General features: G+C 33.0%; 1 protein-coding gene across 3 annotated transcripts in view; it reads right to left on the bottom strand.

The window, feature by feature from the left end:
- LOC149083200 (serine/threonine-protein phosphatase 4 regulatory subunit 1-like) overlaps positions 1-26,614 on the bottom strand; it is a 71,423-nt gene that overhangs the window by 18,589 nt on the left and 26,220 nt on the right. For all 3 annotated transcript variants that reach the window (XM_089236386.1, XM_089236387.1, XM_089236388.1), the window contains 11 exons: positions 26,038-26,098; positions 25,771-25,856; positions 22,084-22,188; positions 21,079-21,144; positions 18,014-18,172; positions 14,340-15,412; positions 9,329-9,459; positions 4,096-4,217; positions 2,997-3,182; positions 1,358-1,534; positions 1,169-1,269 (listed from right to left, as the gene is read on the bottom strand). In XM_089236386.1, the coding sequence (XP_089092512.1) occupies positions 1,169-1,269; positions 1,358-1,534; positions 2,997-3,182; positions 4,096-4,217; positions 9,329-9,459; positions 14,340-15,412; positions 18,014-18,172; positions 21,079-21,144; positions 22,084-22,188; positions 25,771-25,856; positions 26,038-26,098 (2,267 nt within the window). The remainder of the gene's footprint in view (positions 1-1,168; positions 1,270-1,357; positions 1,535-2,996; positions 3,183-4,095; positions 4,218-9,328; positions 9,460-14,339; positions 15,413-18,013; positions 18,173-21,078; positions 21,145-22,083; positions 22,189-25,770; positions 25,857-26,037; positions 26,099-26,614) is intronic.

The following is a 26,614-nucleotide window of genomic DNA, read 5'->3' on the forward strand; positions in this document are numbered from 1 at the left end:
GTAGTAGAACTACTTTCCAAGGTCACGACATAACGCAATTGTGGTAGATGGTGGGAAGTGAAAAAAAAATTAAAGTTTCTCCCTCCGTATTTTTTTTCCGTGTCTCAGAAAGAACGCGTCCCGTGAACAAAATTTTCATGCTTCTTTTTCCTAAATTCCCGGTATTTGACGCACTACAGTGCATTAGCGGTACCTACGCGAACCAGAAACAAGAATTGGCGCAAATGTGCAGGGATTTGGCGTCTTGGCACACCATGTAGCAAGAGAACCGCTTCGGCGCAGTTTGGCGCAGCTCTTGCACCCCTGCACTAGATAGAGTTACAATAAAGTCCCATCAATGTGCTTTTCCACATGGACTTAAGAAATCCTCGTTCTTCCTCAGCATTTCTATCTATAGTTTTCTGATACATTGCAATATTTTATGAATTATCAATATTTACAATGTTTATTTGAATCCCTTTTTTTTCCTGAAGGAAACTTTTTTTTTTTCTTTTTTTTTTGTCAATCTTTTTTTCTCGATCAGACGACAATAATGACGATTTTCCAGGTTGTCCGAAATTTCCAAATTTTGTAGAAAAAAAACATAGGATATTCTCTGACTTTTTTTAGTAAACATTTTTCCTCTGACTTTCCGAAGTTTCCCTGACCTGCATGAATCCTGCATATAATATAATGAATGTAATGTCATAATTTAAAAAATGCTGTTAAATGGATGTACATTGAACAAGAAAAAAAATGTGGATGAAATTTTTTCTCAAGTTTAAAAACCATTTCTCAAACACAAACCTTAGAAACGAAGGTCTTTTTACCCCCCCCCCCCTCCTGGGCATCAATAGTAAGCATAAAATCTGATCCCACCCACCCACCCCATGCTGGGGTAATACTTGTATGACCCCAAAGTGATACCAATACCTGCATAATAACATTATCTCTGATTCTAATAAGCAGCATTACTGTTTTCACACAAAAAAAAAAGAAGAGAGGAAAAATTTAATGATCAATTTCTTTTTTATATTGACTAACATATAGAAAATTGTTAAATGAAATTGTCAATATTAATTTTTTAGTCACCATGGTAACTTGGCCACTGGGATTTGTCAAGTACTGAACTACAATACTTCAGTTCTTGTAATCATATAATAGAAATGACATATTTGATTTCACTCACTCTGCTAAACAATGACGAAAACGCCAATTTCTGTCATTATCTATATTAAGAAATTCTGAGAGTCTAGGTAAATATTCTTTTCGTTCCTTCGTCCTTAAAACCTAAAAAAGAAAAAAACATTATTACAAGTGACAAAATTTATATTATCTGCATTAGACAGTACACAAAGAGAACAAATATAAACTTCACCTCAAGAAATTCAGAGAGATGTTGAAGTAGGCCAATGCGAACCTCATCAAGGTCCCTAATAAATCCAGAAAATATTGGTAGAAGATCTCTAGCTGCAATATCTGGTCCAAGTATTACAGCAAGCTTATGCATTGATGAAGCAAGTGTTCTTCTAACTTTCCATTGCATGATGAAACCCTTAAATTTACCAGAAAAGAAAAATTTAATTTCAAAATAGATATTTGGATGTGGTTAGAACTTTAAACTATTTTTTAACCATTTGAGTGCTATTCTATCACAATATATAACAGATTAAGAGCATTGTCATTTTTTCTTACTGAATTTCCCACTGAAAGCTTTGCTTTATTTTACAGCACCACTGCTATTTTTTTTAATTAACTGAATGGTCAATTATATGGAATACATAAAATGAGGTGCTAATTGCCAGAATGGAAAATCAAACCGAAATATTTTGCTGCCAAAGAAAACATGGGAAAATTGGGGATTTTTTGAAGTGACTATATGACTCGTTTTCCCAATGGCATTCCCATATTTTTCTGCAATTTTGGCCTTCCAGACATTTTTTTTACAAAAATTGTCCCATTTCTCCGCATATTTTCATCAAAGCCTACTTAATTACTTTTCATTGAAATCAAGTGGATTATTGGGAATATTCATCTCGCATATTTGTCACGTTAAATGTGATTTTTTTTCTGTTGTGTGTTGTTCCTTTTAACCCCTTAACTGCCAACGAAATCTTACATAATCCACCCCAGTGCCATTTTTGATCACAAAGAGTTAAAGCATATATATACACATATGTATGCCCATGACAGTTAAGGGGTTAATCCCCTGTGATTTGCAGTAGCACCTCATTTCCCGCCATAGGTTCCCGCCCAAGTTCTTTTTTTAACAATTGGAAACTTTGCTTAGTTTTGGTATCATATTTGGTGCCAATTGGCAATTTCTTGTATTTTTCCTGAGACATGGTCACTTTGAGATTACAACGACTGGCAGATTTTTAATTCCTGCAAAGCACGATTCAAGGATTTTTAAATTTTTTTTTACAGAGATGCAGAAAATCAAGTCTCTAGGGACTGTAGTCATTTGTAAAGAAAATATATTTTATGAAAACGTTATGAAGCACACAGCATTCACACAGAGCAACATTAATCTAATAATGCACAACCAATGAAACATGGCATATATATATATAAACAATCTTGAAAACATTCTAGATACCCTGGTGCAAAAAAAGCAACTAATGGTCGCTGACTTGGCTGATTGTAATGTTTTTAGTGCTCAATACCTACATTCCCTAACTGCGAGAAAACCATTTTAAAAAAATACAACATCTTACTAAAAAAAAAAAGCACAATTATATTTTTAATGCACAATATCTACAGATAAGCTAGCTGAAGCTGACACTTTGTAAGTTATGAGCGTGCTATGGTAATGGAAGTTTCTATGTGCATTTCAAAATACAGAGACTATGCATTTTATGCTACATAAGGATAACGTACAGATAAAGTTAAATAAAAGGCAAGTTAATGTGAAAATCAGCAAAATCTGGACTTATTAAATGTTCTAATTAACCACTGAGGGTAAAAAATTTTAAAAATAGGAAAGAAAATCCATTTTACTTAAATACATGTTTTACCTGCATATCTGAAGCAAGAGTATTATAGGTGTCTTTGAGGCACGGCCAAAAACGTCTTCCTAATGTCAATGCAACTGCAGGCAAACTATATGCACAGTGCCTAGCCATTTCAGCATCTGCTCTTGGTGGTTTTGTGAAGTTGATCATACTTAGATATAAAAGTAAAAGTTCAGGAGGCACAATGTCCTGAAAAATATTTAAGAAAAAATTACCTTTCTTTAAATTGTTAATCACTATGCACATCACTGTACACATATATAAGGAGTAAAAATTCCGAAATCTGTGCATCCCATTTTCCTGGGATATTTCTTTTCTCTCAAACTCTAGCCATTTCTTTTGTGTTCATTTTGATTAAAAAAAAAAAAAAAGATTTACAGTTTCTTAATTTTAATCAGCCATTTTTTTTACATAAAATACAAGGTAATTCAGAAGTCCTGACCTGTTTTGGAAAAAAAAACACTTAAAGATAGGAGACAAACAGCTTAAAGAATTTGAAAGAAAAGGCTTCAAAATTTTTTACTTGCAACAAAATTTCTACATGCACACCTTTAGTAATGCAGAGGATGTTAAGCCTATATAGCATTTCTTGTAACATGGACGTGACAAAAAATGGAAGTAATGGAAATAAATTTATTTTTTTTATATTCAATTTTCTTTCTGCTTGGCTGTTGCCACCAACTTTTTGATTGAACTTGTGGGGGGTTTTTTTTTGTTTTTTTTTCCATATTTGTACTTGCATTAAATTTTGGGTGGACCAGAAGTTTGGACCTATTTTGAAAAAATATTTTAAAAACCTATTAAAGGTATAGGCTTAAAGCATTTGAAAAAAAAAGTGGCGATTTCAATTTTTTTTTTTCACTTCCATTCCATATAACATATATTACAAATAACATGGAAAGAAATGATACATAGGCTTGGCATCTTTCTGCATCACTAAAGGTGTGCAATACAGAAATTTTTTTTAGTAAGTGAAAAAAACTTTGAAACCTTCTCTTTCAAATTCTTTAAGCCTCTATCTTTAACACGGCTTATTTCAAATATTTTTTTGGAAACAAATTAGGAGTTCTGGACTATCCCATATAACAAAAATGATACCTACCTGATCGAGAGGAGACAAACTATGTTTCAAGGGCGTAGATTGAATACTTATCAAATCAATGAAATCACACTTCCTTAGTAAACTGAGACTATTTTCAAAAACCATCTTTTTGACATCTTCCACTTCATGTTTGAAGAAAAAAATCAAAAGAGAGAAAAAAAAACTAGTAAAAATGAAGCCATGCCTATAGGAGATTAAATGTTCTTTCACATCAATAAGTAATTCTAAAATTAGACACACATGCACAGAAAAAAAATCCATATTTTTAGGAATAAAACATGCGTGAACTATAAGAGAGTGTGTGTATAAAGTTTATCAGACAATTCTCCCAGTACAAACATTTATAATTGAGTGTTTCATTAGTACCAAAGAAGAGCAACAGGAAAATCATCACCAATTGTGCCTAGGGGTACACTAAATTAAATCATTACCATACAATCAAAGCTGCATCAAGCGAAAGATTGCAAATTTGAGACCAGAAACAAGAAAGGGGCCACCTTAGGTATAGCTATCAGAGTTTCTCTTCATTAGGTTTTATATCAAACAATGTTATATTTATAATTCAATGGTTTTTCTGAATTGAAATTAACGTTTTGGTGATTTAAAAGCACTGACATTGTTTACTTTCAAAAATATAGTACAGACAGGATGTTCAAAATATAAACACCTATTAACCCTATTATCACATGTATAACATTTTTTATGTCCCCCAAAACATTTCATGCCCCCTTCAAAAGTCTATCATCCTAATGTCCCTGATCCCTGTTTCACTTTTCATCCCCCATTTTATTAGTATCGCATACCTATAAGTGACAATATCCATATAATCACAGCGATTATCAATATCACAAATTTTCATTCTTTCCAGTTTTGTTTTTAATCTGGAAGGAAACCAAATTTTTGCAAAAATGTACTTTGGGTTTTTCTATTCAATATCACTGTGCTTAGACTTTCTAGATGAAAAGCTTTTTAAAGAAAATGCTATAAGACCATGAGGAAAAAATACAATGATTTAGTACAGCGATACATCGGCTAAGGAATGCCTGGGCTTAGGGACCATTCAAGTATTATATCAGCATCTATAGGAAGGAGGGGGTTTTGGCTTTGCTGACTTTTAATGACAAGAGGGGAGGAAGGGTTTGAATGATGCTTATGTCATCATCTGCCCTTTATAAAAATGTGAAATATTCTTAATGGCATCTTACTCGTTGTGCCAAAAATGAAAAACAACTTTTTGTAGTTTGTGGGCACCCGAAACAACATTATCTAAAATCATCCCTATTTGATAAGTCCTCTAAAGAGCCACTTTGGTGATCTCTCAATGTTCTGCATATCCATCAAGTGATATGAAAATGTGTCCCGGCCGCTCAAGTGCTCTGAAATGTGACACAGGCTGCTTAAGTGCTCTGGAACTGTGCCGCATATCACTCAAGTGATCCATAATTATGCCCCGAATCACTTAACTAATCTGGGAATGTGCTGCAGGTAATTTGACTGATGTAGAACTGCACTGGGGGCTGCTTAAATGCTCTAAAACTGTGCCAAATGTCACTTGAGAGATCTCTAAATGTGCCAGGACTGCTGAGCGTTCTGGAACTGCTATGGGTCACTTAAGTAATTTGTGAATGTGCCACAGGCCTACTTGGGTGATCTGAAAATATGCCACAGGCCTACTTGGGTGATCTGAAAATGTGCCACAGGCCTACTTGGGTGATCTGAAAATGTGCCCTGGGCCACTTAAGCCAGTCGGCGTTTCTCGACCGCCGGGCCATGACATCAAATCGCACTGAGCCGCGAGAATACATTCATTATCCTTTCATTTCTCAAAGCATTTCCACGAATAACTAATTGATTTATTTTACTATTATGGAACATATTCAAATTTCAGTCTAAAAATTGTGCAAAGGGAAAGATGAAAACCCTTTCTGTAGTTCCAGAACAAAGGCTTCCAGTTGCAACCGTGAATTCTAGGAATTTGTAGGATCCCTCTTCTCCTATCACAGTAAAAATCATTCATTTTGTTAGAAGGCCCAAGGAAGGGAAACGCACATCTTCTGGTTCAACTCCTCGAAACTAGTAGTTTTGATAGCATTTTTTTCTTTTCACAATTTTGAGTATACATCATCATGAAACCTGAACACAGTAGAGGAAAAAATTGTTTTTCCATGCTCTTCGTCCCTCTTTCTCGAAAATATCCTACTGCTTCAGGGCTCTGTTGACAACTAGATGGCATTGTTGTTTGCATGTTCTCTGTTTGCCATTATCTGCACCACAGAAAATGACCTGAAGGCAATAATGCCATGAGAAAACTCTGTATCAGTAGAATTCCTCTTTAAGACTGGAAGAACATCAGTGCTACTGGCCAATGACCAAGCCACTTAACTTCAAAGAAAAATAATTGTGAGTGATTGGAAATTTCTGGACAATAGAAAACCACCTATGACCATTACACCCACTATTTATGACCCCCCCCCCCCCCACACACACACAATAAAAACCTTTAGCAGTCCTATTTTAACGATGGAGTATGTTCGTATGTATGACCTGTTCTCAGAAATAAACGAAGTACTTTACATATGAGTGGCAAATGTCGGCAACTAATAAGTGAAGCACCTGCTGTATAAAGAAATATTGTGTTTTGAATCTATCATTACAATGCACATGATTACTGGCAATAACGAAATCTGTTTTCTTTGCAAGAATTACGCTGCAAGATTTTTTGTTTTGATTTTTTTCTATTGTCATATTGTTTCTTCAAATGATAGGTCCACAAATTTTTGTTAAAAATTGAGAAAAGTTCACGTTTTAGAGTAGAAAAACTGTATGATCAAGGTTTTGAATTTTACTGTTACACAATTTAACATAAGCCTCGATCGTGAATATACCAAAAAGAGCATTTCTCCCAAAACTAAAAAATTTTTTGCTCTTCAGCTGACTTTTATGGCCAGTTACAATATAGACAAATTATTTTTATAACATTACCTTCTTTTTAGCTACGATTACATACAAAATTCGGTCATAAAATAAATTTTAGACTAAATTAGTAAAAACATACCAACTAATAATTGTTGTGTAGATTTAAGCAAATAAAATCAATTGCTCACTGTGAATGAGAACTTTGCATTTTTGCAAACTATGCAAAATTATTCTATAAAATTAAATATTAAGACGTTTCAACTGATTTGCGATCAATTAAATTTTCTAATGAGAGGCAGAGGCAACTAAATGAAAACATTGAGGGGAGCTGAAAGTTGGCACATTTGTCCTGTATATACAGCTCAAGCTTTTATGTAGGAGAGGGAGTGGAGCGTTTCATTATATATTTATTAATTATTGGGGGGGGGGGAAGGTTCAACGCCTCGTAAAATTTATTGGAGCGCTCAAGCAGTCACAGTACCTATGCAATGAGGATGTTTACTGCAGTTGCTGATGAAATGCTTCATTTATGTTTTGACTTCTGCATATTATTAATACCGTACCATAAAGAAAAAAAATGTTACTTCAGTCCATAAGTTAATGGATTCAATTCAATAAAAGGATTTTAACGAATTAAAATTGTTTAAACTAATTAATGAATTAATTAAAAGGGTTTGATTAATTAACAGATTAAAATAATCTTAATCAAATAATTAGCTCGCAATTGGTTGTTTATAAATTATCTTATGAACGAGTAAACTATTCCAAACCGGGCCATAGACTCGTAGAAATTTGATGCACTGAGCCACGCATCCAAGAAGGTTGAGAATTACTGATTTAGGCCATATGTAAATGTGCCACTTAGTTCCTTTTTACAAAATTAGGTTTGAGGTGACGGCCAACAGATAATCCTGAGGGCCATGAGTTTAGAATGTATGGCTTAGAGCAGGAGTCCTCAACCTTTCTCAAGTTGCGAATGCTGCATATGCCCATCATCAAGTGAAGAGCACCCTGATGGCAAATTTGATATAAGTACGCCCGAAATCTGCCAACTTGTAATCTTCCAATGAAATTTTTGGAGGGTGTTTAATCAGAACGTTGATCAAGTGCTTGTGAGCACTAAATCGGACATGAGCACTGAACACACTTGGTGCTCCTTGAAGAGAGCGAGCAACAAGTAGAAGATGGCTGGCTTAGAGGGCGAGTCACGATGAATTTCTTAAAAATAAAATTCTGAGTTATTAGCCTTCATATAATTGAAATTAACAGAAATTGATTATAACGTATAAAGGTATTTTCTTCCGAAATTTTAATTTTGTAAAGAAAAAAAAATATTCATCTTGTGGGGGGGGGGGACCTCTGGCCAACATCTCTGATCCCAATATGCAGCAGAGCTATCAAGAGGGAGGGTATCAGAGTTTTGCTGACAAGGAGGCTCAAAAATAGCTAAAAAAAAACTGCTGACGTAATACCTGAACAACTCCTTACAAATTTTTCAGCTATCAGACTTTTTTTGGGATTTTTCTGCCTCGGCTAACAAACATTTCCATTGATGTGGATGCACGCATTAACATAAAACAGCTGTGTAATGAGCTGAATTTTAACACCAAACATCATCAGAATTACTATCACTCGAACCCAATTGACTCATGTTTAGCTTGGAATATTTTTCGAGAAGTACCTACACTGTTTTTTTTTTAAAGTTTTTGAACAGTTTCATATAACATGAAAGATTTAGCTAATAGAAAATGCATTGAAAAAAAAAGGAGTATGTTTAGAGCATGTGTTCTTTCAGTGCAAGTGTCTTACCATCAAACCAAGCAGTCTGGATATCCTAGGAACTCTTTTTCCACTGCATGTATGAGACTAAAATAAACTGACCAAATCAAAAATAGACGGGGACACCTACAAACTCGACTAGATTGTCTTTGTTGTGTAAATACTGTATTGTAAAAAAAATTTCTTCAGTGTTCTAATCGTCCTTTAAATTTTCATTTATCCTATTCTAGAGTTATTCAATCCAGTCTTTGGTTAGTTTCGTTTTTACTGTGCTCCTTGACATTTTAAAAAATTATATATTTCCTATATAAATCTATGGGAAATCATGCTTTGGCCAACACACAAACATGATTCCAGAACAAATTATCTGTGTTAGCCAAGATATCACTGTACAGTAACTGCTCCAAGTCAATCACTTTGAGATAGAGAAGTTAAACCACGTTTGTATTGAATTTATATGATTCTAAAATTTATTTTTAAAACTTGAGGATTGCAATATTTATTCATAGAAATAAAGTAAAGAACTATGAATACTAACACATTCCATTTTCTAATTGATTTTCTTGAGATTTCTGTTTAGAGTCCAGAAAACTTTGAAAATTGGAGCCTGGCTTTAAAAAATGAGTTTGGTCGATGTACACAAAATCAGAAGAGAAAACATTTTTTTCACTGCAAGAAAACAAAAGACATTCAACTTTCCAAACATAGTGCACTTATATTAATTTATGCAATATTTTTGCTCAAAATTATAACAACCTTTCACTTTAAGTGATTCTGACTTACAACCAAATCTACAATGCAAACTCAGAACAGATTTCGTTTGTATATCAGTAAATTGTCTGTATTCATATTTTAACCATCATAGATATATCGTCTTAATGCAAATGGAAGAAATGCACACACATTCCAGCTATTCCTGCTTTTTTACCCCTTCTTTCATTATCGCAAACATTCATTGTAACCCTATGAAGAGAAAGATTTTCTCGCCTCTATGTTCTTTCTACACCTTTGTTTAGTAATATTTTTCTTCTACATATAATGTATCTTTCTACTATAAAATAGAATAATGTAAAACAATCTTATATTAAGATTTAAGAAAGAAAGAGAACAAACAGGAGAAGGCGAGGAGGAAAAAGAAATTTCTCCTGCACTAATTTTTCCCCCTTTTTCTCTAACATGTGAAAAACAGTTTTTTGCAGATACAATCCAAATGTGTTGCCAAAAGCCTGTACATGAAAGGGTTAAAATAAAAGTACAGTAAAATCTTAATATAAGAATATTCAGTGGACCCAAAAAAATTGTATAAGAATTATCATTATATGGAGACGCATCATCATCATGCATGTCTAAATTTATACTGCTATTGACATCTCTTCTTAATCAGTGCGCTGTTACTACACTACAAAATACACTTGTGCGCACTTATAAATTGCCCATACAAAATTATAATTACTTCAGTGTAAAATTCAGTTGGGTGTTCAATTGGGTGGGTCAAAAAAAAAATGAAGTTTTCATTTTTAAATCACTAGTGTAGAAAAGTTGCTTCCTTCAATAAGAAAAAAAAACGACGTACAAAACTTAAAATCGATTGATATCTTGCGATTGCGCATCATACTTGAAGTTTATGAAAATTGACGAAATCAAACATTTTTCTCTTATATTTTTCAATATTAGTTAAAGTTCATGATCAACATGCAAACGTTTGTTATGTTTATTTTATGATTCAATAAAGTAAAATAAATTAAAACAATATTTCAATGAATATTGGTCGTGTAATATATTTAAAAAAAGAGAATTATTCAAATTTTTGCACGTTTCATTGAGCAGCTTTTTGCCAGTTTTATCAGAACAAAATGACCCAGAATTCATCACAAGGAGGTCGTTGTCGAGTTCCACCCCCATCCTACCCAATCAACCATCCAAAGTACGTGTGTGTGTGTGTGTAATTTACGTTATATTAAAACTAGTTACTAAAATTTACCAGGAGAGAGATTCGGTAGTTTACAGTTTCTTCTGTTTCTTTTCAAAGTGTACACCTTTGAAGTCTGACTTTTGGGAGAAATCAGGCATGACTAATTTTGATCACAGCTTAGATCTGATGTAGCTATCTCTAGCCTTCATGTCCACATACTTTAGTTGAGGATTCGGTAACAAGTTAGGTACATCTCTCAACTATCCCATTGCCGAGATCTCTTCCAGCCCAGCTTTGTCACAGTCTGGAACAAAGTGTGTGTACCTGACAGTTTGAGCCACATGCAGTGCTGTGTGGGAATTTTCAGTGCTACCATCTATATTTGAAATTGTGAGTGAAGTGAAATGCTTGAATATTTGTACCGTTATAGGCCTGTTGCTCTCTATGATGAGACTTTATAACAGGGGATTGGCTCGCATTCGCACCTCAAAGTTGGGAATTACAGATATAGATGATGCATCCACAGAACCAAAATCTTTTGGGCCCATTGGATAATAGCTTACTGGATGTGAAAGCTCTCTGTGGTGGAGTATGAATCTGTAGATTAGTGGGTTCTAGAAGTAGATAGAAAGATGCTGAGAGAAGAACAGGAATATTGTATTTATTAGACATATCCAAAGCAATAAAGTCGGGACATTGTCTGAAGGATTTGTCAATTCGAGATCCCAGTCACCTGTCACATTCCAGATGGCTGAATTTGGCAAATAGATTGCTAAGATTGTAGGCCTAACTTAAGTTAGCTAAATCCTTCTGTGAATCTGAAGTTCCCTTCATCTTGAAATCGTACATACCGGTGTGGTTCCACATATAAAAGAACAAGTATTTTAGTGACACACTAAGCATGTTTTTCCAGCAGTTCAAAGACTGCTATATTTATTTGAAGATGTTAACACTAGGTTTACCGGGCAGGTCATCTTGACCCATTTCGATATGATAAGAGATAGGTACATAAGAAATGTCGCAAACCTAGTGGCAATCCAGTAATTGAACGTTATGCATTCTTTGCACACCCTGAAAATTTACTGTTGACTATGATCATTGATGGCAGAGAACACATTCGAGAGAGCTTGGATATAGAACAACATTAACCCTTATTTTAAGAACTTATACACTGATGGTGCTTTTTAAAGTACCAGGTTAGATAATTTTCTTGTGTTTCAAAAACATTGTTTTTGCTTTTTGTTTGTCTTTAATTAAAACTAAAACCACCCACCAAATAATTTACATGATAACTGTTTATTATTGTCATCATTTATTTCACTTTCATTTTAATTTACATACGTGCCAACTTTTGAAATCCAGAAATCCGGAGATTCTCCCGAGGGGGACCTCCCTCCCTCCCTCCCTCCCCCCCCCCCCGGCACTCACAGACTCGATCAAAAATTTCGGCAACCAAGGTCATGCCCCTGATAAATGATTGCCGATAAACGCTACGAAAACAAAGTCGCGTCTTTGCCAGTTGCTTAAATGCGGTCACAGAGACTTTTTTAAAGGTGGCTCTATGGAAATGACCATGGCTGTCCTCTATGCATGTTTTCCCTAACGACGACGGTAATCATTGACGCCACGGCAACGTGAAAGCTCATGTAAAATCTAATTTTCTGCCAAAATCCGGAGAAATTTTAACAAATCCGGAGAGCGGGAGGAAGGATGAAAAATCCGGAGTCTCCCGCCTAAATCGGGAGAGTTGGCAGGTCTGAATTTATTATAATTTTATGATGGAGAGGGAGTTTGTTGAAATGGTGTAGACACACGACCCACTATAATGGTCTTCCCCACGTGCTCCAATCACACTCAAGCAGTCGAGAGATGCCTAACTTGTTACTGAGGCCTCAACTAAAATATGCTCTCATGAAACTAGAGATCGCTACATCAGATCTACGCTGTGATCAAAATCAGTCATACCCGATTTCTCCCAAAAGTCAGACTTCAAAGGTGTACATTTTGAAAGAAACAGTAGAAGAAACTGTAAACTACCAAATCCTGGTCAATTTTGGTAACTAGTTTTAATATAATGTAAATTACACACACATGCCTCCTTTGGATGGTTGATTGGGTAGGATGTGGGTGGAATTCGACAACGACCTCCTTGTGATGAATTCTGGGTCATTTTGTTCTGACAAAACGAGCAAAAAGCTGCACAATGAAACATGCAAAAATTTGGATAATTCCTGTTTTTTAAACATATTACATGACCAATATTCATTGAAATATTAATGTTTTAATTTATTTTACTTTACTGAACCATAAAATAAACATAACAAATGTTTGCATGTCAATCATGAACTTCAACTAATATTGAAAACTAAGAAAAATGTTTGATTTTGTCAATTTTCATAAACTTCAAGTATGATGCACGACCGCAAGATATCAATCGATTTTAATTTTTTTGCGTCATTTTTTTTCCTTATTGAAGGAAGCAACTTTTCCACACTATAGTGATTTGAAAATGAAAACTTCATTTTTTTTTCCAACCCACCCTAGTGTTCAACCCTGCAAAATATTTTTACTGTACAATGCTTTTGTATCATACACACAAAAAAAAGTACCAACAGCTAGCACCTTCATTAACACTTTTCCGGAGGAGGAAAATGGTAAAGATTACAGATGCTTCTGGATGTCTTCAGAAGAAGAAAAAAATTAGCAAGCAGCTTAAAAATATATTGGAAGTGATTTCGAGCACAAGCAATATATTGTTGTAGAGGTTTTGCACACTCTTAAAAAAATATTATTTAGCAGTGGTTCTTTACCAATGATGATGACAGAGAGAGAGCAATTTCAAGTGCGAGAGCTGGAAAATATTCAATTGAACTCAGTTAAATGGTTAACAACCTCTATTATACAGGAAGTTGTTGGAGTAAAAGATAGTTATATCAAGTAGTTCAACATTAAGCCACTGTGGTGGTCGAGTGGTCATAGTGACAGACTGGAATCGCAGGGACCCGGGTTTGAGTCCCACTGTCGCCACAGTGGTGGTTGGCTGAAGGGGGTTTTCTCTGTGGTTCCCAACTTCGAGGCGCAAATGTGAGTCGATCTCCCTGTTAAAAAGTCTCGTCAAAGGGAGAGACAGGCCTACAAACAGTACAAATATTCAGTTATTACACTTCACTTTTGAAATATAGATGGCAGAACTGAAAAATCATACACTGCACTGGCTATGCACTCAGACCTTTAGGTACACACTTACACTTCCAGCACAGCTCATTAGGTAGTAAATTGCAAATGGCGATAGACCTGAGTTGTGCTTGGTTTGGAAAAAAAAGTTTAACATTAAAAGTAATTCTAAAGACGACAAAAATATTGTTGCAGAGAGATTCATTATATCCAGTATCGTTGTAGTGATGCTTCACAGTATTTGTTATTATTCAGTTTTGTTTATCAATCCATTTACTTACATGAGTTTATAAATATAAGGTATTTCATGATTTAATGTCTTCATAAATAGATTAGAGTAATACTATTTTATACGTAATGTTCTCTCCATCAACAGATTTGCCATAATCAGAATGAAACATATAAAAAAATATATTAATTAAAAATTCAAGAATAAAACTTAATGAACTGTAATGATAATTACTTAGAACTGGCACCAGTGAAATTCTGATAACGGACGGAATGCATCTGAGATTCATGTTCATCACAGACAGACATCTTAGATTGGATTTCTTCAGCAAGCAATTCTATCTCTACTTCGGGAAGCGGTACTTGCCAATACTGAAAACTATTGAAGGCACCATATTCTATGTCTTTTTTGCTAGAAGATTCGTCCTCAAGCAAATCAGCACCACTCTGACTGTTACTTCCATCATCAAACTGCTCTTCATCACCCCCATCTGAGATTATTGCATTAGAAATATCACAAATATCGGTGGATGACTGAATTGTATGTACAGCACAATTATGAGAAAACTGGTGATTGTCACAAACTTCAATTTCTTCAAAAGTGTGTCCTTCAACCACAGATTCATTCAATATTGAAACATCAGTTACTAATTCGCTCTCACCATTTCCGAATTGAAAATCTGATGAGTTGCAAGAATTATAACCATTAAGAACACTTGAGGAATGTTGACTGGAATTAGAAACTTCTGAAAGAACATTTTCACCTTCTATGAATGATTCAGGTATAATATTTACATTGTTCTCTTCAGCAGACAACATGACATGTTCAGAACTTTCTGAAGAAGTGACTTGTTTATATTGGCACTTTGAAGGATTAGGATTTGATTCATAACCTGGTAAATAATAATTCTCATGATGATCCTCAGTTTCTTTGATAGGAATGATATTTGGATTTTCGGTAACAATAGTTTCTTCACTGTTTTCTAGTCCATTCATTTTCATCACAGCATTAGAACTACCTGAGAAGTCACTTATTTTCGACTCATCAAATTTGGCTACACCATCATGATGAGATTTATCACATTCATTATACTTGGAAGATAATTTTTCATCTTTTATTATACCAATGTCACATATTGATTTAATGAGCTCACATGATGGAAAGCCAACTTTAGATGGGGTGTGAATCCCATTAGGAACATCCACGAAAGTTAATTTACCATCTTTATCACAGTAAAGACCAGTCTTCGCTGGTTTAGCAAAGGTGGATATGAAAGGGCCCAAGGACTGGAATGCAGCAACCCTCACCTGAAATTTTAGGAAAATAGTAGTTATGAAATTAACTAACACTCATCTGTTTAAAAAAAAATGAAATTGTGTATTAAAAAAATGAAATAAAAAACCTCCCACACACAAGTATAAGCATAGCACAGTAAAACTCCTCTTAATAGAGATACCCCTCTCTTTACAGCCAAATAATTTTCTCTATAATAAAAGTATGTTCTCAAACTCCTGATTAAGTCACCCCTCTTTTATTGACAATTTTGTCTCACAAAAGAGGTTTTATTAGAGATGTGAGGTGAGAATATTCTGGATGTAGAAATTGGAGAATAATCGAGAATATTCATTTTTCTTTTAAATAATTTAAATTTTTTTACTAATTTTGTTTATATTGTGGAATATAAATCAGTTTTCATTACCTGAAACATTTACAACAAAACAATTTTTAATATAATCACCCCCAATGATAACTTTTAGTTTGAAGATATTCTCAGAATATTCTCCAGGTCACATGGTGAGAAATTTAAAATTTTGGTTATAAAGAGTTTAGAAACCTTTAGATTAAAACCTTAAAAAATTATTTTAAAATGAGTTAAATTTTTAAAAATAAGTTCACAACAAAAGAAATTAAATCAAAGTTGATTGATAAAGGAAGCTATTCTTATATAATAACCTTCATTCTAAGATACAGAACTTTGTTTTCTTCAATGCACATACACTTAAATTCTGTATCACTCACATTTCTTTAAAAGTTGTGCAATTCAGTCCTGTTGGTTTAATTTTCTTGCTTTCAAACTTTAATATTGTGGTCTACAAACTTCAATATTCCCAGCTTCTTGAGGGGAAGAGAGACGGGGACAGAGAATATTCTTGAGAATATTCTTTCAAAGGACTACTATTATAAATTACTAGAGAATATATTCTTATCAAAAATAATTATTCTCCTGTTATTTATCGAGATTATTTATTATAATATACATGTTATTACATATATTCTTGATAATACTCTCTGGAAAGATTTTTCGGTAACTGAAGAATATTCTCATCGAGGAGAATATTCAAGAATATTCTCTGGAAGGATTAATAACTTCAGAATAATTCTTATTTTCTATAAAAATATTCCCCAGTAATTAATGAAAGTAGTCCTTCAGAGAATATTCTTAAGGATATTATATGCAACTATATTATAAATAACAGGAGAATATTCTCATCAAGAACTTATAAGAATATTCTCAAGTTATTTATAATAGTAGTCCTACCAGAGAATATTCTCGAATATTCTCCAAAAGATTATTCTCGAGAATTATGTGTATAGGTAAGCTGTTTTCTAACTAAGTATGGGAAAGTTCCGCAGAAGAATATAGATGAGATGCATGTCTGGTTTAGTAGCTAAGTATGGACCCCCGCCCAGAACATCAGTTTACTTGAGGATCCTATGAGGATGTTGAGACGGCCATGCATAAAACCCCCAACAAGGAGGAAGCTCACTGAATTAGCCCAGGGTAGACAAGCTGCTGTGGTGGTCCAGTGGTCATAGTGACAGACTTGCGTTGCGAGGGCCCAGGTTCAAACCCCACCATTGCCACTGTGATGGTCAGCTGTAATTGGTTTTTTGTGGTTTGCAACTTCAAAATGCAAATGCAAGGCGATATTAAAAGGGCTTGTCGCAGAGAGCAACAGGTCCACAAAGGTACAATTATTCAATCACTATTTTTCATTCATAGTTAGAAAATTTAATGGCAGATGGCAGCACTACCCATGAAAAGCACTATACAGAAAGGAACTTTACCTTAGGTTCACAATTTCACTATTATTAAATACAGAGGGATTTTCGACTGAATTATTGAAAATTTATTATATTAAGAAAAAAGTTTATCTAAAACAAAAAAAACTTGTTTTATCACCAGAAATCTACAAATTTGCTGCAGATCATTGACTATAACAAAAGTTTTTTTATCTTACTCAATATACAGGGTGCATAGGAAAGTCCCCTTGTTACAAAAATTACTGCTAAACCGTTGATCCTATATAAGCATACTTCCCATTACAAAAAGTATCTAAATAACATGTAGATTTAAGATATGCCATTCATATTGAAAGGGGTTATATGGTTTTCGAAATTAAAAAAAAATGATTTGGTCACCGTCCTGAAAATACCAATTTAAAAGTTGTTTTGTCACTCCAAATCAAGTTCCAAGTTTTTAAGAAAATTATTGATGAATATATTGCAAATTCAAAAATCTGAGAAAAGTTGGGAAAGAACAGCATAAACTAACAGGCAACACTTTCCCTCATTTACGTTCTTTCTCAACTTTTCTCTGATATTCAAATTAAAATATCTAAACGAATATTACACTTAGAAACATAGAATTTCTTTTCAGCAACAATTTTCTAACCAGGATTTTTAGGACAGAGTGAAAAAATAAAAAGTTTTTTTATTTTATTTCAATAATTATATACAACCTCTTGCAATATGACATAGCTATGTCTACAGGTTATTTGGATACTTTCTCTAATTGGAAATATGCCTTCAAGATCAACGGTTCGCAAGTAATTTGCAGCAAGGAGATTTTCCTATATGCACCCTGTATATGAAACTCAAACAAAAAAAATTGAGGCATGGCTTACCCATCTAGATTGATCACAAAGTAGAGTCAAAAACATTGAAGATAATTTTTTGTGTCGAATATCCATTGAGCACATACATGATACAGCAGTAAAAGCTTCAGCACAGGCCTTACGAACACCCCAAACATTATCCTCACAAAGCAGGGAGAACTCTGGTAGCTTCAGCAAAAGCAATAAAACCAGAAATTGTCAGAAACTCATTTTGAATTCAAAATTAGGAGTAGCTGACGCCACTCAAGTTTAATGAAAATATTTTTCATTTTGGCATAATCTTTTATTATTAATACTCAAAACAAAAATATATTTTTATACTATTAAATGCAAAGATATTCAACTGAAAATTACAAACAAAATCAATATAATAAAACAAGGGTTTTGTTTTGCGCATGCAAAATGTGATTTATTATCTATTTAAAGTGTGAAAAAAAATACTATACTCTAAGATTGAGAAATAAAAAAAAATACAATTCACATCTTCAATCTTCAGCAAATAAAAAATAGTGATTCATGTCTTGTATTGAAGTATTATGCGTGTAATAACTTATTGTATGTAAAAGGCACTAGATCAGCAACTCTTTGACCTGTTTATCTGGAATCTATGAACAAAAGGTTTGACTGTATAATAAGTCAATAATTAGTCAAGTAAATAAGTCAATAATTAGTCAAGTAAATAAGTCAATTCTCAATAAGTCATTCTGATAACTCAAATATCTGTTCAAGTCGGAACTTTCTCTCCATTCCAGAACCTTCAATATTTAAGTGTTAAAATTCTTCCTGAAGTCAAAGTTTTTGGGTACGAAATAACTTTCACAAAAATTGTATTCATCCTCATTGAGGAATTAATTACAGGTGCGGCATGCGTATAAATAAAGGGGAACTTCTTTCTCTCCCTCCTCTGTTTTTTGATAAACATTAACCCGTGACAAGGAATTTAGTCATATGTGTTTGCAGATCTTTTGTTGTACGTCTGATCACATCAAAATTGAGATTTCACTTTCACTCGATTGCGGATGGATTCAGTGTTATAAACATCGGTGCAAATTTTGATTTTGCTTAGATTTTTCAAAAATTTCCAAGCAAAAGTTGAAAGCTTCAGATTTGAAAGAAAAAAGAACAAATTATCAATGAAATAAAAAGAAATCAAAATCTCAAGAAAAAGTTTGAAGTTTAGTAAAGCACCCCACTGAAAAAAATGCATAAACAATCTTAAAAAAAGCAAGGACATTATTCATGCAAGGTTCTCTTCAAATGTGAATGAAACGAGAGGCAATAAAAATTAATAAAATTTTTTATGGAGAATTTTTTGTTCTTTATTCATAAGTTTAATTCATACAATTATTGTGAATATGTCTATACTTATAAATACATAGGTCCATGTGTTTTTTTTCATATTTTCATTCAATAATCAGGCACTAGAAATGTTATATACAAATACAAGGCCACAACAGGCAAAATGCCCAACGAGGGGCCTGAGAAAAAGATGCTCATAACAAGTATGGATGTCATTATATTACTAAAATACAGCAACCCAATTAAAAATGCAATCACAAAAATTCTAAACAATATACAGGGGTTGGACAAAATAATATGAACATCTGTGCAAAAACAACACTCAAGGGAACCTGTCATATATGCCCGCCCTCTAGTGTGGAAGAGTTCCACTTAGTGGGCGATAATGAGCACACATCAGTCTAGTCGTAGCGATGTATATTGGGGGCGTTAAAACTTCGTTATGGCTGACCTCACAGATTTTGAAAGAGGCATGATTGTTGGGCCCCGTCTTGCCGGGGCCATAGTAATGAAAACGGCCACCCTTTCTGTGTCAGGAGAAGTACTGTGTCGATGGTAATGACTGCCTATAGCTAACAGGGAAAGACATCTACCAAGCATAACAGTGGCCGAAAGTTAAAGATGGCTGATAGACCCAGAAGGGGTTTGAAGCGGATTGTGGCCAGAAAGCACAAGATAACAGCATTCCAGATAACATCTGAGATGAATACATATCTACAGGAAGGTGTATCGACAAAAATTATCCGCAGTGAACTGCATTCAACAAACATACAAGGTAGAGAAACTATTCCAAAATCATTGGTGACACCATGCAATGCCTTGAAATGACGAACATGGTGTCACGAACATAAGAATTGGACAACAATGGGAGAATGTCATCTGGTCAGACGAATCGTTGTTCACATTATTCCAGACTAACGGATGTGTTTACGTTTGGAGAACGCCAGCACAAGCCTATGGCTTTGATTGTCTCCTTCCTACTGTTAAGCATGGAGGGGAATCAGTGATGCTGTGGGGCACGATGTCTCACAGTGGTCTCGGTCCACTTGTTGTCTTGGATGGGTGGGTTAATGCAGCGGTTTATGTCAGTATTCCCTGGCTGACCATCTTCATCCATGCAATATTTGTTCCCTGATTCTCGACCTGTGTTCCAAGAAGATAATTCGCCCGTTCACACTGTTGGAATTGTCTGAGACTGACTTGATGAACTGCAACGCCTCAAGTGGCCTGCTCGGTCCCCTTATCTTAATATAATTGAACCTTTGTGAGGTATTTTGCAGGCCAAAATGTGCAGTAGGTTTCCACCTCCAAAGACACGTTCTAAATTAGTGGCCTTTTTGCAGGAGGAGTGGCTACGTATCCCTGTGACTATTGTGCATGTCTTGTATTTGTCCATCCCACGATGGATACAAGCTGTAATTAATGAAAAAGGAGGGCAAAAAGCCAATTAATAAAGATTTTGTCTCATTTCACAGGTGTTCATATTATTTTCCAACCCCTGTATATATACATGAAAAAATAATTGATCCTTGCCAATTTCTTCATGTTCAACAGTTTGATATTTTTTACTCATAAAAAAATGGTTATTATTAAAAATCCTTTTTTTATTTCGAAATTATAATTTCCGATAAGTTGAACTAATAGTAACCCTAAGTTTTCCAGCGGCTGCTGCACATTCGACTTAGAGATTTGATTGTAATGCTAATCAAGCCATTATCTACGTATTTATCTCATCAAATGAAGATTTAGAAATAAGCACAGGTGAGGAGACTTACCAAAATATTTTCGGTGATTTCAGTTTCAACAACTGTACAAATTTCTCCTAGACTTTCTGCACATATCTAAAAATTTTAAACATTTCAAAAATCAAATCATTTAAATTGAAACAAAACACTCTTTACCTGAAAATTCAAATAAATATTAAATGAATTTTAAACCAGAATTTTAATTGATAAAATTCCAGTTTTGTTTTTTCCTGCTTGAGATCTTTAAGGTACTTATATATATATTTAAAGACTAAAACATCATTTTAAAAGAGAATATATTTTTTACAGTCAATTTTATGAAAGCCCCCAGTACTTGCGATTCCAAAATAGGCCTTGTTTTTATTGCAATTAGAACCAAAGTTACGCCCACTTTAGTGTTGCATGTCTATATCTGTGAATAAAATCACTTTAAACACATTTTATAAAGAACAATATTTTAGACATTTTGCTTGAGTTTGAAAAAGAATCAATAGTTTTCAGAAATTATCTATTCTATCATTACAAAATTTTAATATATTTTGCCATATATTGTTGATGTTTTGAAACAAAGTCTATCATTTGTTCATCTAATTAGTATTTTATACAAGATATTTTAAATGAACTTTAAAAATTTGCATGTACATCAACAGATTCTGGTGTAACTTATGAGCATACCATACAATCCTTTAAATTTTGGTTCCTAACCTGCATCATCGCTGGCTGAATGTAAGGTGAAAATAATAAACATTTCATTCATAGAAGTTTCACAACTGTGTTTTGAATATTACATGTGAATTTTACTTAAAATTTGACATAAAATGACTTTTTTATGCAAAAGAACATTGGTCTAAAATTTATCGTCCTCAACATTTTCAGACACATCACAAAATGTTATTAAATTTCACTCCATTATCATTTTAGGGAAAAGTGCTAGGAAAGGTAGTTGGATACCCTAATTTTATTATTTGAAATTCTGGTTCATAATAAAATTTAAAATCATAAGCAAGAGACTGCTGGATGAAATATCAAGCATACCTTCCGAACATGAAACGATGAATCATGACACAGAGACCTGAATGGAGGCACGAGAATTCTTTCAGTTATGTCTTTTCCAGCGAGAGACGAAATTTTGCTAAGTAACTGTATTTATAGTAGAAGAAAAATAATTTTATTAGTGAACATCTGGGAACAATAAAATTTCAAATACACTACTTTATAAATTAGATATGTTAAAAGTAAAAATGATAAACAGCTACTGTGCATTATTACCAATCATCTCTAAGTTCGATAAATTTCACTATATTTCATGGTGACATTCACCAGCAAACTATCCATAATACCAAGTTTGTGAATTTAATGAATATGGAAAAAATATATATTTTTGCCAGTGATTATAGTTAATTCCCAAATGAGTTTGGTATGTTTTATAAACACTGCTAATTATTTTTCTTTTGAAGGGTCCCTTGCATGGAAAATGTAGTTCTTAAATATAATATAAACCAAAACATGTGTCATTACTACACCACTTCCCACAAAAGTGCAATCATGAGTTCTATAATTGGAACACTGGTCTATGTTGCCACTGTGTTCATTTTTTTCCCAATTACCTTCCCAGATGGAATAACGGTCTATGCTACTTTCAGGCAAGGTTGGGTATTTTATGACATTACAAGCATCAAAAACAGGTTTAAACTGTCAAAAACTGATTTAAACTGTCACAAAAACCGTCAAAAACCTAAATGAATGCTTTTTATAATGTTTTTATACACAATAGGTATATAACATGAAAAACTTTTTTCATATTACAATATTTTATTTTTAAACATTAATTTATTACAATAATTAAAACAAAATATAATATAATTTGCAATTTTGAATTTTTCAACATAAGAGTCTACAACATATAAAACATAGTTTTGTGGTTCATTTTTATCTAAGCTACTGATTACCTGTATTCAATTTGCTAAGTGGAATAGAGCTGCTTATTTCTTATTCAAAATATGTATGATAGGGGCATCACAGAGTTAGATTTTAGACTTCAGAAACTATAAATCAGTATTAAAAAAGTAAAAAACTTATTGTCACTGTTGTCAAATAGTTTTTAACCTAATAGATATGCTAAATAAAAAAACTTACTTTTATGTACATTAAAGGGTTTTATATTCGGAATTATAATTACTGAGAATCAGTACACACACTTATTAAACACAATTATTCTCATCTAAACATTTCTTAGAGATCAGTGTGTATGAATTCACAGAGTTTTTAAAAAGCATTTTCAACCAAAGCATAACTGATAGGACTTGATACCCAAAGCATTTGCTTTGCACATTTAAAATTAAATACAGGTTCAACTGGAAAACCATTGCATTATAAATGCTAGTAAATATACCATATCATAGTGCAAAAGTAAGAATAACTAAGTTTGACTAAGGATAAGTTACAGGAGTTTAAGCATCATGTACAAGCTAGCATAGCCAAATTAAATTACATTTTAGTTCTATAATTTAGTATTTTGATCGCTAGATATATTTCAGTGTTATGCACAATAAGAGTATCTCTGTGATTATCTAGATAATTTAATAACAGAAATCAACATTACTTACATGGTGTAATAAACTTTTTCAAACACTTATCTGTTGTAAAAAGAGTACAGCAGATGGTTTATATCAAAGCACATATGTACGCAGTTGAAGAAATATTGGAAGGTCAAGAATAATCTTGAATCAGAGAATGTCAAATCATTCCATAGCTTTACCTTCAGTGTTTATGTTGTGCTTTATTGAAATTGTATATTTTATAAGAAAAAAAAACCCATATATATTTTGTCCAAAATAATTCTGTAGAGAATAGAAAATTTTAGAATCATTAAATATTTATTCTTTATATAACATGGTCACTTTAAACATTACATGCAATTAACGTGTGCATTTCCAATGGGAATTTTTTATATTGAAAAGCAATATCTAAGGTTTTTGACGTGACGTTTAAACCGTGGTTTAAACTGTCAAAAACTGCCATGTGTCAAAAACCTGCCCAACCCTGCTTTCAGGGGAAAAAAAATTCCCTAATCCAGCTATAACTTTCATTGCATCTCTGGCCAAACCCTTTGTTTCAGATTCATTGGTCAAAACCTGATTTCTCGAAGGTTTCCATGAAAAATCATTCAATTCATTCCAGATACCTTATTTTCCTACATATAATCTGCAGATTTTTTGTTTAAAAGGTGGTTAAACATAAAAAAGTGGCAAAATATGCTCTAAAAATATGCACTGAAAATACAAAATGTGCACGAAATAAGCGCACCAAATAAGATGCCATTTAGAATATTTCATATTTTCATAAAGGGTCGTTGATCATCCAAACCCCCCTCATCAAAATTCAGCAAAGCAGAAACCCCCATCGATGCTGACGTAATACTTGAATGACCCCCCCAAGAAATCTTGAAAAGTAAAAAATTCTAAAATATGTATAAAAAATAAGAAAATATACATTAAAAAAATCGCCATGCAAAGAAAGATGCGTTTTTAAAAAGCATCTTTTCTATTATAGTGCATGCATATGTATTCATTTACAAAAAAGTAACCCCGCATATATATATATGCCGCATATTCAAATAACTTCTACATATTTTTTATTCAGGCATTTTTTAATTCAGTTTGTTGTAGACGCTCAATAATGAAAATAGCAGTAACAAAAGAATTTCAACACTATTTCTAAAAAAAATTTAACACTTTGACATATCTCTAGAAATAGCCTTATAATAAAACGGTTAATATTCATAAAATACTTTATAAATATGTATTAATTCACTAAATTTAACCTGCCAGGAAAAAAGCTGATGTTATAAAAATATTACAATATGTGTTTGAAAAATTATAAAAAAAATTGAATGAGCTTAAATAAACCTTCAAAAATATGCACTTATACTAAAAATTCATTATACTTATACTAAATTATTTAATTAATACATTATTCACTTATACTAAATTTCATGCATTTATATTGCATTAATGCTAAAAAAGGCCAATCAGCAAGTCTTTTTATTTGATGTTGTAAAAAGGCATTTCTACACACATTTTATACCAATTTAAAAAAAAAAAACTATGTAGATTCCACTGCAAGCCTGCTCATCAAAGCTGGCTGTGATATGTATGAAATCACTCAAATCACAGTCACTTTGACTTGCAGAATTGCAACATGATGAGGCATTCATATTTCATTAGGTTCTGGAGTAGCGAAATATTTTCTTTGTTCGAACTGAAGAAAAAATGCAATCTGCTGCTCATCAAAGCTGGCTGTGATACGATAGTTTAACTGTGACGTTGCCACAACCACTTTGTGAGCAGCATCAAGCAAGTAAAACTGACTTCTTTTCATCACGGTCAGGAAATTCTGTAAAATTCTTTCACTCCAAGCAGAAAAAATACACTTTTTGTTAGTTGTGTTAGAAATTTTTAATAATTGGAAAAATTCTTAATTTTAACACTAAAAATTCAAATTCTCAACACCAATTTTCTATTGGTTTTAAAAGTCACAATAAATAACATTAATTATAAGAAAAACCTATTACTGAAAATCAAGGGTTTGGATATGTTTGAAAGCTCAACCCAAAAATAAAAAAAAATTAAATTGTACAAAAATTCAGATTTTTTTTTTAAAATTAGATTTGAATTAGTGGGGTTTTTTTAATGAAAAATAATCACACTGAATGTAACTTACGGAAACTGCTTCAGTTCTATAGTCATCTATATGGCTTGTATCAGTGAGCTGCAAAACTAAAGGTAATACTTTTTCTTCCAGTGCAACTATAAAAATACATAAAATAGAGTTAATATTGTCTTAGAGACTAGAAAAGGAGAAAAAGTAATGCACTTTTCTAAATCACCTCTTTTGATATCTAGTACATGAAAAGCATGTTTGCAGCTTAGAATAAAAAAAGAAAAAATTTCAAAATACATTAACAGCAGTCATTAGAAAGAGTCTTACCTTTATTAATTAAATTTTGCTCTATCATGTACAGCAGCGATACATGCCCTGACTTTCGTACCTAATATATATATAAATAAAAGAAAAATCACTTTGTAAATACATTCACCATAAGCACCCTTTATTAGGATTAATTCAACAGTTAAAAGTTATCTTCAATTCATAAGTCTAACGATGAATAATTAAAAAGACTGAATATTTGAAGAGTTCACAAAAACATTTTTTGCTAATGACACATTTCATACCAAATCACCATCTGTTGTAAGTTCAGCCACAAGGAAAATTATCATTACCATTAAATTATATTTTATTAAAATGGAAAAACTTGCTATGTAATTGAGTATCAATTTTTTGCAAGTCAGGTTATAAATTGTTGAAAATTGTTTCTTTTAGATCATAAACATCTTTTAGATCATTGTCCATAAATGAACGAAGATGCAGTCGAGAAATTGATTTTTCAAATATGCCAACTTTTGGAATCCAGAAATCTGGATAGATCTCTGGATCTATCAGCTCACAACCCCCCATAACGATTCACAGCCCAGAAATCTAAAGCTTCTCCCAAGCAGGAGGAGTA

Source organism: Pholcus phalangioides, unplaced genomic scaffold (assembly GCF_987345545.1).
Source record: "Pholcus phalangioides strain wild (caught in Gottingen) unplaced genomic scaffold, Ppha-v1.0 ptg000009l_1, whole genome shotgun sequence".
NCBI lineage: Eukaryota > Metazoa > Arthropoda > Arachnida > Araneae > Pholcidae > Pholcus > Pholcus phalangioides.